The following is a 16,832-nucleotide window of genomic DNA, read 5'->3' as shown; positions in this document are numbered from 1 at the left end:
GAGATCTGACGAAAGACCGATTTTATAGACCAGAAAGGATCTTCTTCTTTTGTTACAGAAAACCATCAACGTACTGATGTTTACTTTCCGGCGCATGCCTGGTAAATGTTTTTTAGTAAATTTATGTTGATAAATTTTGTCAAAATATAAATTAACAAAATATTTCTTATTCAAAGTTGTTTTGGTCATATATTTTCGTATTTTCAATTTTTTACAATTTTTCTTTGTTTTTAATTTATACAATTTTTTATTTAGTTTTTAAATATTACATTTTTTATTTTTAGTTTTTTGGTATAAGATAAAAACAAGAGTATCTGTTTATTTCAGATGAGGGTAAGTATCAAGGAGCACGTCGTGTGTGAGTGCATCCTTGAAGTTTTCTGTAGTACTGTTTTTGGTAATTTCAGGGGTTAGTTTGTTCCAGTCTTTGATGGTTTGACAGAAGAAAGAAAATTTATAGCTGTCTTTATTGCAATGAATTTGTCTGTAGGATTCTTTATTGGTGGATCTTGTAGTAGACTGACTCTGTTGTAATACATTTTGCGATGGAATGGCTATCTTTTCATTTACAATTTTGTGGAACATTATAAGCCTTGTTCGTAGTCGGCGTTCTTGTAATGTTTGCCATTTCATGGTATCTAGCATCTCAGACACACTGCTGGTGTTGTGATGTCTATTGCACACATACCTTGCTGCCCGTCTTTGTACTTTTTCCAGTGATTTTATATTTTCGTTTGTAAATGGGTCCCATACAGTACAACAGTATTCCAACTTTGGTCTTATGAGTGTTTGGTATGCTCTTTCTTTAATTGTTTGCGATTGGACTTTAAGGTTTCTTCTGATGAAACCTAAGGATTTATTTGCTTTTGCAGCAGTTTGTTGGATGTGAGTGTTCCATTTTAGGTCTGCTGAGATGGTGATGCCTAAGTATTTTGCATGTTTTACAGATTCTAAGATGTGTCCATACATGTTATAATAAAAGTGGATGGGATTTCTTTTTGTTGTTATATTCATGATGTTACACTTGTCTGGATGGAAAGACATAAGCCAATCTTTTTCCCATTGTATGGCAGCTTCTAGGTCTTCTTGAAGCTTGAGGCAGTCGTTTTGAGTTTTAATTTGTCGGTAGATTATGCTGTCATCTGCAAAGAGTCTGATTTTGCTATGTTGGATGTTGGATGTTGGATAGAACACAATACACTTTATTACAAATATTATTATATATCATGATCATATATATGGACCCATACGGTGCAACATGGAAAAATGATATTGAACAATTGAACATGAAATATATTTTCATTCAACGGGCAATAGGGGCATGCACCCTTCCCCCTTTTTTTATTCTTTGTGTTATTATTTGATTGCTGAAAATAAAATTATCATGTAAAGAAGTGTATCATTATGGCAGCATCATTGTTAAGGAGTTTGTGTAATTATTTCTTATTATAAATTAACTAAACACATGTACAGTAAGCAAAAATAAGTTTATAATAAAGAATATTTATATATATATCGCCTTCTTGATAATCATGACGAATGAAGATAAATTATCCTGTAGTATACTTTATGAATTATTATACTGTGACATTAATTATAACAATTAATTTATGGTATAAAAAATAAATGGATGTTATGTATTAAGAATTTTTTTGATGAACGTGGCATGTCAAATGTATGGCATTGCGAAGATCATTTTAACAAAAAATGCTTTAAAAAAGGGGGGGGGGGTCTCCTTAAAGACCAATTTCGACAAGAGTGGTGTGCAGATTTACACCAATCTCAAAAAGTTTATGTTATAGAATTTTGAAGACTGAATTTGAATTTGAAAAGTATTTATCGATTTTTTTGATTTTTTTATATACTTTGTGTATAGAAGCGGAAATCATCGTTTGCCAGTGGAGACGGGAAGGTGGCAAACTATTCCGAGATCGGAAAGGTCTTGTCATCTCTGCAACAGTCTAAAAATATTGGCGATGAATTTCACTACATTATGTAATTTTTAACATAGAAAGAGAAAAATATTTACCACATTATTGTAAGAAAAATGCTACAATTATTAAATTTAAAAAAGTATTCTCATCTGAAAATGTTGTAGAACTAGAAAAATTATGTAGATTTATACGATACATTTCATTGAAAGTCTGTCCTCTTGGTTAGAGGAACTGTAATACTATTATATTGTTATTTATTTTCACACATGCGAAACAAAATATGTATTATATGTGAACTGTTATTTTCTCTGTAGCTATGTTACGAGAATAAAATCATTCATTCATTCGATCATTCTAAAAAGATAGAAAAAAAGCAGGGGCTATGCCTATGATCGCATGTGATTTCACCAAGATATTATATTTTGGACGTGAAATGGGAAATATACATTTTCATAACATCCCCTAAATCCAGCTCTGCTATACATAAATGAATTATCCCTCTAAATAGAAATATATATACGACGTGTTATGATTTTGCATTGAAATATATATATGAGACAATATCTGAAAAAGTATAAATTTTTGCAATAAGAAAAAAACAAACAAAAAGTCTTTAGACCCGGTATTTCAATAGCACAAATTGAAGAACACACATTTGGTTATCTCAAGTTTTAATTCATTTTATTCCGTTTAGTTCCTTTTTACATACATTTTGTAAGTGCAGAGGAGAACTGCAGTTGTCCGCATGTAAACTTCTAGCAATTGTCACTAATTTGAGTACATCGCAGTCCGTTACTGTTTCAACACCCAGGGGTGTTTTATGTCTTTATTCGTAAACAATTATTATTTTTTCTCTTTTTTTTTTAGCAATGCACCACTTTCTACTGTCCTTATCTATTATTCTACATTCTGTGTCTCCATCCAGATTCTCGTGTATACCATGAGGGTCCGGATTGGGGGTGTTGTTTATTTCTGTATTCTTTAAATTGTTATGCCACTTTTCTTTACATTTTATTTATCCGTTACTAATTATTTTTTTGCTATTCTTTATATTTTACTGAGCACCCCAATATATTTTACTTACTGATGTTTAGATACATTATGACGTTTATCTCTGATTTATATACTTGTTAGCAATGTAGATGACTTTTGAACAGAATCCACAAGATAAATGCGACCATTCTTGGATGAAATTAATATTACTTTAATAATACACTTTTTGAAACCATTTTTATCAATTTTCATTTTCTATTGTATAAACTGTTCATTGTTCATGTGTTGTTTCTGTATATTTTATGTTTCATTGTTCATGTGTTGTTTCCGTATATTTTATGTTTCATTGTTCATGTGTTGTTTCCGTATATTTTAGCCGCTCGTCCTGAGCCTACCCATGATCCGACAACACCCCATATAGTAGCAATAAAATTATACTTTTATTGCCATTCATAACTCTTAACAGACCAATTAACAGACCGAGTTTTATACCGCCGACCCATTAACAGACCAGGTTTTAAATAAAAATTGATTAATGTCACCAACATACAGATTTTCGTGAAGATTTTTCACACAATGATATTATTATGGTCAACACACATAATGCCTGTCTGTTTTCGATTTTCAAAATATTGCATGCAAGTCAATTCGACCAATGTGCCATTTTGTGTACATTTTGTGTGTGTAAAATGTGTATAAATTTATTGATGAGTAACCCGTCTTTTCATTTTATAGAACGTTTATCGAAGCTAGAAAAAAAATTATTACACCACTGGATTCAGTACATTGAATTGTTTTGTTAGACATGAATATTTTTTATGATAAAAATATTTTTTTAAAGTTATACAATGAAACATACTGAACTTGCAATGTTTTTCTCGATAACACATGATTAACAGACTTTAGCCAACCCGATTAACATACCAACCTCCGATATAGCCGCATACTCAATATAGATTAACCGACCAATCTCTCGGTTAGCCGAGTGTCGGCCGTGTTAATTTATGTAAACACTTCACATGCTATTTCTCTTATCATAACATGTCAGGACACGAGACCACATTCCGATGTTTCTGTCCAGACCATTCTTTCACATGTTGATCGTGTTTGTCCTTTTACATTGTATAAACTTTATATAATTGTGCTCACGTTGATTGATTCTTAGGAGTTCCCTCCGTTGGGCTAAAACAATCTACATTTTACTAACACAAGTACTACATGTAATACAAACTCCAAGAACAAAACACAATATAAGTACAAATATGCAAAGCCAGTAAAAAATTTAATCTATACTTGTTTGATGGTTAATATGTCAATGTACCGTTGAAAATTAAAATTATGTTAAAAGATATATCGCCGTCATTGTTATACAGATAAAAAAAGAAAGAGGACAAAAAGGCCCATATTTTGCAAAAATGTTAGTTAAAATTTAAAAGTTACCATACATGTTCATAAATCTGTCCTCAAAACACTAAGATACAAGGTGATCAGAAAATTAAAGACTGAATTCAAATTTAACGAGTTACAATGGCAACAGACCAAGACGAAGTTTGTATATTTGTTAAAAATGTCATGAGTTTTTTGCCTTGTGATACATCAACTTTTAAGTACACACATATATTTATGTATATAGTGGATTTGAAAACTACTTGCGTTCTCAAGAATCTCGAAACTTAATAATCTAGGAGAATATGCAAATACCTATCATAGTCCAAAAAAGCTTCTCTGAATATAATTTGGTCTTTCCTAAAAGAAAGAAAAAAGACGAAAAACGCTTTAACTGCATATAAATTCAGGAGTTGTATAAAAACTATGTATGCATTTGATGACATCATGACATAAAAACAAATATTGTGTAAATGCTTGAAAGGTCATATTTAATGCTTGTTTTGGTTTCATACTACTTTTTATTTTATGATCTTATATATTTCCAAGCATTATCATATATAATTTGAAATAGTTCTCAAAAAAAATATTTTCTGGAGTTAAAATCTCTTCCATCTGGTCAAGACTGTCCGAGTGGATTAAGTAGTTTATCTACAGTGGGTGATTCCTAACTTGTTGAATCTGAGGTAGTGAGCTTTGAAACACGTTCGTGGCAATGTATGTTAAATCTTTACTATTACTGACTCTTTGATATCAACTCTGCGTCACTGATAAGTCTTTTGTAGAAAAATACTTCTGTCTGGCGTAAAAATTAACCATTTTTATTATTTAGGGGAATTATGAATTTTCGGTTTTTAAATGTTTCATAGGTTAGTGGAACATATAGGATTCAGTATATAAGAGGGTTTTTTTTATAGCTTGGGGGAAATTTGATGGTTAGTGTATAATTTGTTACATGATTAGTTGACATTCATACCGTACGTATGTACCTTCGATTTCTACTAAATTTCTACAGTTAATACAAATTTCGGTCAAAATATAGTGGTCACCTTATATAAACATCAATACAAAACTTTTCTTATCAAGCATGGTCAAACACGAGATTGAATATCATGGTTACCACGTTAATTTTAGTTTGTGTGGCATAATTACCTAACATGATGGTATAAAAGCAAGTTTTTAACCGATGTTTTCTCACTGGAACTAAACATTTGATATACTGTAAATACTAACATGTTTAAGTATCTTGGTCTGTTGTGTGTAGTCGGTAGTGTCTGGTGTGGTAATTTGGTCGAGGTTCTCCAAACTGATGGAGAAAGTTTACTCATTAAATACGTCACAGCTGCTGGACTGGCCCCTGCTATACTTGCAGGTATGTATTGGATTATATAAACAGTATTTTGAAACTAAAGTATTGCTCAGCTGTCCTTTATGGATATATTTACCCCTATATAATCCAATGCTTAAGTTAAATAAAATATACAATAGTTTTGAATTCAAGAAATTCATTATTTTCAACATAGTTTAAACACCACATTTATTTTTATACAAGCTAATAGCTAACTAACGTTGATTATGGTGGTCATAAGGAATTCATTTGGTGAGAGATGTTGCATAGGCAACACAGAAAAGGATAAAACAAGTATTGTGTTAGGAAATTCCCTGAATACTTTAATTTGTAAAAAGCTTAAAATTGTATGTCTCAGCATCAGGCTCCAACTGATTATTACATCAAACCTTCGAAACAAAATACTCTGCATTAAAAATAACTTTCAAAAGCTATATTTAAATGTTTAGAAGAGTTACTTTATACCTTCCATTAATTCTTATTATTGATATTTTTCATTATCAGATATATGCTGATTATTTTTTAATAAATTGAATAAATAGGTAGATTCAATATCCATCTAAGTTGTAGTTTATTACTTATTTTGGTATTCCTGTTCGATAAAAATATGATTGATTGATGATTTTTTGAATTAAAACTAGACATCGCAATCAGTTAACTAGTTTAACGAATTATCTTCACTGCAAAGAAGAAATATAGTCTTTAGAATTTGTGTTAACAGATACTCTGTATTTTGTACAGGAACATACACAATCTTTGCACCAACTGATGCTGCATTTAATGCCGTTGGAACTGAAGCAGAACTTTTGAAAGATACTGCAGCTTTAGCAGAAATCTTGAAATACCACGTTGTCAAAGGTGTTATTCCAAGTACAGCAGCCAAAAATGAACTTCAACTAGAAACCTTAGCAGGAACAAAGATCAGATTCAATACATACTCACACAATCATGTAAGAACACTTCTGAAAAAATAAGATGGTTTCAAATTCTATAATAAGATGTTTTCATCTCTAGTTTAATCTATCGTAGCTTCTTATTTAGATGTTTGAACTGATCCCGATAATGGTCATACTCAAATCAATTTAAAAGTTTAAATGAAAGTATATAATTGTGTCTACCATTTTGAATCGCAAACTATCTATTCCGATATTTAAGCAATGCTAAAAAAATTATTTTTCTCTTGCATTTTATCATAAACTAAAAACATTGTTGATGTAATTTGTCTTACACGTAGTACTCCTATTTACAGTTTAGACACATTTTGATTAAACGAATTGATTAAAACGAACAAAATATTAAGAGAAATACTTGTATAGACAGACAGTCCTAATATTTTACACTAACACTTGGCGAAAAGGTATTATCAAAGTGGGAATTTAAAAACAAGAGTCAAAGAAAAGGTGACAACACATAGAGCAAGTAATGTAAAAATAACAGACAACCGACGGCCCATACAACACTACACAGAAAACTGAACAGACAAATGTTACATTAAAGTATCTATAAATCGATCTTATTTATTTTATAGGCTGTTACTGTTGAGGGTTCAAAGATAACAAAATTCGACCTCTCTGCATCAAATGGAATCATCCATGTCATTGAGAAGGTCATGATGCCACCATCGGGAGACATTGTGGATTTGGTTGTTGGAACCAGCGACCTCAGCACATTATTAGCCCAGGTTCAGGATGTAGGACTTGCAAGTGCACTGAAAGGTATGTCAGTTGTTCATAATGAGTGCGTGACAGTTTTATAGATTGACAAAGCTCTTTAATACTTTAAAACATAAGGGATTGAAAAACAGGTATTCAAACTAAGGAGGGGATTGACTTATATTTCTCTTTCTATGCCTACGCCGTTGCGAAGGGGCTTTAAGGCGTTAGGTCGGTCCGTACGTACATTTGTGTAAATCCCTCATCATTGGTTTTGCGTTTTCTAACTTGAATGACCAAATGTTCCGAAACTTATTCCCAGAGCTTATTACCACAAAAACAGATCAAGTTAGAACGTCTGTGATGCCACTGCCCCTCATAAGTTAACGAATTGGTGAATTTGAGTGTTTAGTGGTGTTGAAATGATTTGTTAGAGATACAAAGTTTTTCTTAACTGATTTTATTATATGTTTAAGTATGTATCTTTAAGCGTTTTGTTTGTCTCATTGATGTATGCCTATATCTATTTTATTCGAATAAATATATATTGATTTAAACACTGTTATTATTATAATTTCGTTTTGATATTATTTGCAGGTGATGGTTTGACAGTTTTTGCACCAACAAACGCTGCTTTTGCAAGACTTGGATCCACTCTCTTACGCAGAATAACCTCAAATAAAGGCCTCCTTAAAGGTATGTTCCTACTTAAGAATATTTATTTACTGTAAGTAGAGAAATACTGATCAGGATGAGTCAAAGATTTTCTTTTTTCCACATAGTTGCAAAATTGTATTGTATACAGATCATAGTTTATTTAGCTTTCCCTCTTTACAGCAATGAAATGAATAATTTAATTTCCTACAACCGTCAAATTCAAGGGAAAATTTTTTCGACCCTTTTTCGTATGCAATGAAACTGGATGTGACGTACTATGATTTGGTGGTATTTACTTGTTTATACAATTTTAATTTATAATATTGTATATACTCTACTTTGCAGAAATTTTGGAATATCATGTAGTACCACACACAGAATACTCAGCTGGTCTGTACAACAGAGAATTTCTAAGAACACTGGACAGACATCATGATACAATTCGTGTACATGCATATGGTAAGGAATTTAAAATTATACATTTTAATCTAACATGACACCTGTTGATTAAATTAAAAAAAAATATAAGAAGCGGTAAAAATGCATACACAATTAGAAAAAAGTAATAATATGGGCCTGGATGTCTATAAAAAAAGAATTTCTCATCATCTATTACTTATTCGCATCACCGTATAAAACGAATTGAAGGAACACTAAATGAATCGGGTTTAATGTACATTATACAATATCACCTTAAATACTTGCTTGAAATGCTATGTGTTACTTAAGTAAATTGCATATTGTTAGCTAAAATATATTTTTTTTTGTTTCAGGTGGAGGAATCTCAATTAACAATGGAAAAGTAACACAGGCTGATATTGCCGCCACAAATGGAGTTGTTCATGTCATTGATCACGTTCTAATTCCCGCCAGATATTTGCTTTTCCTTGGATTTGGAAAATAACTTTGCACTATGCAATTGATTAAGTTAAATTGTAAATGTATTGTATATATGCAGTATTTATTTGTTGATATGTTAACTGCTGGTAAGATATTACTACCGCATATTTGTTAAACTTTTTAATAAACTTAAATTCACAGGAAATTAGTGTTTATTCAAACAAACTGGATATCTGTAGAAACTATTAATTCCATTCTCGTCTAGTTGCCCCACAAGATTGCATGATAACAATTGATAAAACTAAAAGTTATGGAACGCCAACACTGTCTTATTATGCCCATTTTTCATTATATGTTGTGCATTTACCTTTATATGATGTGCATTCACCTTTATATGATGCGCACTTGTCATCATATGGTGTGCAAACGTCTTTATATGATGTGCAAATATCCTTATGTGATGTGCAAACATCATTACATGATGTGCACACATCATTATATGATGTACAAACATCATAATATGATGTGCAAACATACTTATATGATGCGCATATATACTTATATGATGTGCAAATATACTTATATGATGTGCAAACATTCTTACATGATGTGAAAATATACTTATCTTATGTTGAAAGGTCCTTATATGATGTGCAAATATACTGATATGCTGTGCAAATATACTTATATGCTGTGCAAATATACTTATATGCTGTGCAAATATACTTATATGATGTGTACATATCATTATATGATGTGCAGTTTACCTTATATTATGTGCAAATATCTTTATATGATGTGTTTGTGTCATTATATTATGTGCTTGTAATCTTATATTATGTGGTTTTATTTTCTTCATTATATGATGTCGAAACGTCATTATATGATGTGCTTTCATCGTCGTTATGGTCAATGAACACGATTACGATTAGAATGATTACTGTCTACGTCATAACTGATTCCGATCTGCTTCTGCGGAGTAACCGTTACTACTAATTAGGATCAAATCTCACGGTAGCTACCGTTTGGAAAATGGTTGAAACTTGAGATAAACCTTGGCATGTTAGTACCTCGTTTTAAGATGCAAAAAATCACATCTGATATTGTTGAAAAATTGTAAAAATATATATGGATTGCAAAGTTTTGTTTAAATCGACGGGTCTTTAATAATAAACATACGAAGTCTACGGTTAATAAATTTAATAAATAATTCTTTTATGTCATGCTCTATGATCGTTTTAACGAGGGAAGGCATTATATTTGTCAATTTCGGTATACCTAACGTTAGCATTTTTTCTATAAGAAGATAATACACGAAGTTTAGTATTTTCATTTATGTAAATATTGCCTTTCTGATCATTTTAGCTGTTCGAGTTTCTCTTTATATAATTATTCTCATGATAGACACAAACAATTGGGAAAAAATCGGACTCTGATAGAGTAATGACTCATATAAGGAAACGGTCATTTGTAACCAAAAAAAAGAGGGGATAGATAGGAAGAAATAAAGGGGGCCTTTCATTTTATCATTTTTAGAATGGAAAAGTGGCATTCAATTGTATATAGTTAAAAAGCCGCGGTATAATTTTTTGGCGAATTCTTCGTCAACCGTAGCCATCAATCTTTACGCCTCGTTTCGCTCACCTGAATTGTTAAAACCTGAAAATTTAGTTTCAACAATTTCTTCTCGCAGAGAATTTTTCATCTGATGCTATTATTGAATGAAGGTGTGGTAAATATTAATGAAACCACAAACGGCAAATCCAAACTAAGTTCCCTGAAGTCGCAAACAACTTTCATACGTCAGTACTTTGATTATATATGTTCTTGTCTATACCTTGCAAGAAAAGGTTTCTCTATTATTAGTTATCAAGATAATAGCCAATAAAACAACAAAACTCTGAAAAGCCAAAATTGCCCAAAAAGAACCTTTACTATAGAGTATAATTCAGACACATTGAACTATTTGTTTTTTTTATTAATCTATTATGTTTCCAGGATAAACGCAAAATATTAAAAGCCGCTGCCGTAAATCTTCACTTTGAAAAATTCAAAACACCACTCTCTATCTGTAAGTGAACAACAGGTCTCAGTAAAAAATAAATAAATGCAGTGTTTTAAGTTCATTCTGATCAGATTCTTATATGACGTCCTTATTACGCTTTGTAAACAAAGCCGTGTTCTAATGAGCATAAAAAATATGTTTGACACATGCGAACGAACTTACTGTGTACATTACCGTTATTTACATCGTTGTCCTTTAAAATGTTTACATTTAAGCAGCTAGCATAAACTTTTATTATACATTTTATAAAACAACATTATATCTACCCGAAGTTTTTAAATTAATCAAATATAAAATGTAATGCACACTCCTCGGGGAGGAAACGGGAAAAGCCAAACACTTTTACGGTATTTTCGTACGCTTCGACCTATAAAAATACTGTATTTGTCCTATTAGAATCGAAATAATTCCTTCGTGTCATGCTCTATGCTCATTTTAACATGGGTAGGCATTATATTTGACCACATTTTACACCTCGCTAACGCTCAGTGTAAAATATCGACAAATATAATACCTACCCATGTTAAAATGAGTATAGAGCATGTCATGAAGGAATTATTTCTTAACTAAAAACGCTCAATTCTCTGGTTTTGTTGGATTGATACACACCTTCAAAAATTTGAAGGCTTATACAAGGACAGAAAATAAAATGACGTGTTGTCAGATACTTGTATCCAAAGCTTAAACAGATAATCTGTACATTTTATATTAATAAATAAATGTGTTAGACATCGACTCTAGTTTGAGGGAAGGAGCACGTGTATTTCCTTGTTCGAAATAAATAAATAAATAAGTTTCATCATTGTTTTATTTTTACCTCATTTTAAATGGAAACAAACTATTTCGCTTCCCTTTTGAAATAGATAAAATCTATTTCAAGAAATTTAGAATCAAACATAATATACAAAACAACTTGCCCCCCCCCCCCCCCCACTCACATAAAAAAAATCAATGGTCGGTACGTTAGCCCTGTTTAATTGAGTCTAAAGTGTATACTAGTATATGAGCGGCTTCCCACGAAACCTTCATATTGCGGGTTACTGCATGTCTAGTGGTGGTACTTTCGTCGTAGCATGTTCGCCTTGAGTGAGAGAGGTCGTGGGTTCGAACCGCGGCCGGGTCAAAACCAAAGACTTTAAAATTCATATTTACATGCTGCTTCCCAGCTAATTATATAAGCCGCGGGATTAAGAATTAAGAGCAAAAGCTGGTCGGCTCGGAATCACAAAATTATGTCCGGGTAAGGTGATATAAAAGCTTCCTTCGGAATGCTACCTTTTGAACTAGCATGTTAAAAAATCCGGATCAGGGTGTCAGTCTAGTACAAAACAGGGTTTATATTCATATCATATTAATAAGTTCTTGAACGAATATGCACATATCAATTTGCCGCTGGACCTCAAGAATCCACCCATAATCATCTATAGTTGAAACTGTGAAATATGCACAAAAACATGAGAAAAAGCTGCACGTAAATGTAATGCACCGAGTTCAGGTTCATTCCATATATCCTTTAATCAATTTCGGGTGAAAGTGATGGGCGCTCGGTGGTCGAGTGGTTACATTGTCATTTCGGGGCCTTTTATAGCTGAATATGCGGTATGGGCTTTGATCATTGTTAAAGGCCGTACGGTGACGTATAATTGTTAATTTCTGTGTCATTTTGACCTTTTGTGGAGAGTTGTTTTTTTAGCAGTCATACCACATCTTCTTTTTTATAAGTAGTCGAACTGCTGTATCAGCATGTCAACACTTATGTGTGCGATTTCAAATCCCGCATGTGACAGGTAAGCTCGATTCCAATCTTAATTGACCAGAATTGTCTGTTTTCCAAACGTAGGTCAGGGAGTCTCTCCGGGCACTTCGGCTTTCTCCACCAATATAAACTCACCGCCACGAAATAGCTTGAAAGTGTTGAAAGTGGCGCTCAATAACAGTCAATCAATCATCCATACCGGTATGCTTATGGCCTCTTAATCTATATATTAAGTCTCACAAAGTCAATGTATGACATCAGTATACAGAGATAAAAATAATAACTATTTACAGTATAAAATTGAGAATAGAAATGGGGAATGTGTCAAAGAGACAACAACCCGACCAAATAAAAAAAACAACAGCAGAAGGTCACCAACAGGTCATATTAAAATTTCACGTTTTAGTAACAACAATTTCCAAATAGTTATATTGTTTTATCATCCCAATGTTACTAGTATCATTGTAAGAAAATCGGAGATTTTGTCAACTTTCCTTTCAAGTTCCAAGCCTAACAATAATCATGGAAAACATTGAGTTGAGTCTGCTGGTCCTGTGCTGTTTCAGACAACAACACCGTGTCATCTGCAAACAATATAACAAAACACTTAAGATATATTTCTTATTCTCTTTCCAGATCTTCTGGTATAGTTCTGTTAAGTCCTGTAATATTTGTAGTCACTAAGAAATTATTTTAGTCAATCAAAAGTAAATAAAATAGTAAAGGTGATAAGTTTTCTCCTTGTCGAACACCATTGTCACAAGCAAGCAAAGTATTCCAAATTATAATTATTACCGTGTATCATCGGTACAGCGGATATAACATTGTAGGTACTTCGAAGCGTGAAAAACTATAGACCGTACATTCATTTAACTATGCACCGTACAGAAGGATTCATGTGGTCAGCTATACACAACGCTTCTTGTCGGAATAAAATATCGAAAAATAACATATGTACAAAATATTTCAATGCCAATTATTGAAACAGCTATACTTATTACGCACAAACAGTGGCCTTCTTTCAGAAAAAGAGTTGCAATGAATATAGAATCATATCGGATGAGACGAGCGCCAACTTCTTTGACAAGTATTTGCACAAGTTTTTAGTAAGGGTTCTTGTTTTGGGCAAATAGAGAGACTTCTCTAATCACCAACCTACGACCAAATCATTTCTTAAAACAACAAATATGTTTAAATTGAAGTACATATTGATATAATGTAAATCAAATCGACCACGACACCTTGGTTAGTACCTAATGGCTATATCCGCTGTACCGATGATACACGGAAATGCCAACGAGTGGGCAAGTGTTGAAACAAAGAGTGATGACACAGTAATAAGGTGGACACAGTAATGACAAAGTTAATGCTTTTTATTCTATTTTTTTAAAGAGACAAAAAAGAGGAACAAAATGCAAAAGACCAAAAGACGGGCGTCACCCCATTCATCTCGGTTGGAAAATAAAAATATTAATTACCCTCAATTGGAAAAAGTGTGGCAAAGTGTGATTTTCAGTGGGTTTTTTCCCCCTTTTAACTCAATAACTGTATTGTCTACGTAAAATTCGTTGCCATTACCGAAAAGGATCAAAATAAGTACCACGATGGGGAAAATCCGATCTAATCGGACGGAAAATTAAGTCTAAAACACTTCATCAGGAATCAACCCCTTGTTTTTCAGAAATCGTTGACGCTACTCCAAATCTGTTGACATACTAGTACTCATGTTTCAGAATTTTATTAGCAATTAAAAAAATCTCCATTAAAATAAGTTGAAAATAAACAATCTGTATATGCAAATATGTGCTCATTGTTGAAGACCGTATGGTGACCTACAATGTATAGTTATTAATTTCTGTGTCATTTGGTCTGTTGTGGAGAGTTGTCTCATTAGCAAAGATACCACTTTTTCATTTTTATAATTACCCACATTGCCATTTCGCATTTCGCGGGCACTAACTACGTCGACTAAGCTTGCAGTCTTCGAAATTTGGTATTTTCTCACATAATTTGCGTTTTCTGTGGAAAAAAGATTGGTTCAAAGACAAATTAAAAGTAAAAAAACACTACATGTAAACGTCATATCACAAATATTTCCGACTTGGTATGGTTTTAGAGGAGTTGCGGCTCAAAGAAATCGGTCTCTTCCTTTAGTAGCATAGATTATATGATATACTAGATTTAATATCAGTGTACATATTCAATAATACATTATACATCTTACCATTTACAGATTAATATTATTCAATAACATTCTATAAAACAAATCATCTCGCCATATTATGCATCAGTAGATCATTTTATAGCTATTGTTATGAAATATTTTTGAAACAGACTGTGATTTCAATGGTGTCCTTTGCAATGAATATCAATAAGCAGATGTGGTATGAGAGCCACTGAGACAACTCTCCATCCAAGTCATAATTTGTAAGAGGAAACAATTATAGGTCATAGTACGACCTTCAACACGGAGCCTATGCTTAAACCGAATAGCAAGCTATAAAAGGCTCTTAAATGTGTTATCAATTTCTCCACAGCCGGGAATTTCTTCAACTAGCTCCTGTATTAACTGATCTTAATAATCTTCAACCGAAATGTTTGAAACGCTGATTTTGTTTAATTGCTTTGTCTCATTTTCCCTATAAATTGCACTTTCGCTAACGATAGACACATACTTGAGCCGGGTTAATAGTTAACAAAAGCAGATCGGAATCAGTTATGACGTAATAGTAATCATTCTAATCGTAATCATGTTCATTGACCATAACGACGATGAAAGCACATCATATAATGACGTTTCGACATCATATAATGAAGTAAACCTAACCACATAATATAAGATTACAAACACATAATATAATGACACAACCACATCATATAAAGATGTTTGCACGTAATATAAGGGAAACTGCACATCATATAAGGATATGTACACACCATATAAGGAAATTTACACATCATATAAGTATATTTGCACATCATATAAGGATATTTGCACATAATATAAGTACATTTGCACATCATATGATAATGTTTGCACCTCATGCAAGTATGTTTGCACATCATATAAGTATATTTGCACATCATGTAAGGAAATTTGCACATCATATAAGTATAAATGCACATCATTTAAGTATGTTTGCACATAATATAATGATGTTTGCACATCATATAAGGATATGTGCACATCATATAAGGATATTTGCACATCATATGATGACAAGTGTACATCATATAAAGGTAAAAGCACAGCATATAAAGGTAAATGCACATCATATAAAGGTAAATGCACATCATACAATGAAAATGGTCATAACAAGACAGTGTTGGCGTTCCATAAAAAGTCATATATGCTTATGTATTTTAAATGCAATATGTTTTAGCCCCGAAATTGACGAATGAGGAGTTCGTACCCTAAAGTGTATACCGGATAAAATGTATTTTGGAAAGAAGTTTTGCATTTCATTTTATAGTATCTGTGGACACTATTTGTTAAAAGAAATCTATCTTTTCCTAAATAATGTGTTGACATTGTAATTTTAATGACATAATTGTCCAACTTTCCCTTTAATGCTTATAGCATTAACCCAGAAAGGTACGACTTTCAGTTTCCAATGACCTCATTCATATCTTCATTTTTGTCTTTGAATAAAACATATGGTGCATTAACTTAGACATATTCTCGAATAAAATTGAGAATGGAAATGGGGAAGGTGCCACAGAGACAACAACCTGACCAAGGAGCAGCCAACAACCGAATGCCACCAATAGGTCTTCAACACAGTAAGAAAATCCCACACCCGGAGGCGGGCTCCAGTTGGTCCCTTAACAAAAATGTATACTAGTTCAGTGACAATTGACGTTAAACTAGACTCCGAAACATATAAATGAAGTAAAATTAAAATCTATACAAGACTAACAAAGGCCATATGTTTCTGACTTTGGATAGGCGCAAAAATGCGTTGGGATTTAAAATTCTGTAATCCTCCCCTATATTAGCATAGTGAAATAATTGACGGGTTTCTATTTTCATAAGATGATGAAATCACCTAAAACACAAAGGAATTTCTACCCGTGGAATAGATAACCGCATTCCGATTTTGCATCCTTTTGGGGAAATTTTGGCTTTCAAGGATCTTCTACTTTGATTTTTTCAACTAATGATATAAGTGGTATTGATGAGTCTACTGTAAAACACGCA

General features: G+C 32.4%; 1 protein-coding gene across 1 annotated transcript in view; it reads left to right on the top strand.

Annotated features, from left to right (window-relative positions):
• Positions 1–5,494: 5,494 nt before the first annotated feature.
• Positions 5,495–16,832, top strand: part of LOC139483127 (transforming growth factor-beta-induced protein ig-h3-like) — a 29,352-nt gene continuing 18,014 nt past the window's right edge. The window contains exons 1-6 of the mRNA XM_071267160.1: positions 5,495–5,685; positions 6,403–6,611; positions 7,190–7,376; positions 7,911–8,009; positions 8,316–8,429; positions 8,744–8,871. Of these exons, the coding sequence (XP_071123261.1) occupies positions 5,547–5,685; positions 6,403–6,611; positions 7,190–7,376; positions 7,911–8,009; positions 8,316–8,429; positions 8,744–8,871 (876 nt within the window). The 5' untranslated portion in view covers positions 5,495–5,546. The remainder of the gene's footprint in view (positions 5,686–6,402; positions 6,612–7,189; positions 7,377–7,910; positions 8,010–8,315; positions 8,430–8,743; positions 8,872–16,832) is intronic.

The sequence above is a fragment of the Mytilus edulis genome, chromosome 7, assembly GCF_963676685.1.
Source record: "Mytilus edulis chromosome 7, xbMytEdul2.2, whole genome shotgun sequence".
NCBI classification, from domain to species: domain Eukaryota; kingdom Metazoa; phylum Mollusca; class Bivalvia; order Mytilida; family Mytilidae; genus Mytilus; species Mytilus edulis.
The sequence above is the reverse complement of the archived record's forward strand: the minus strand, read 5'-3'. Positions and strand labels throughout refer to the sequence as shown.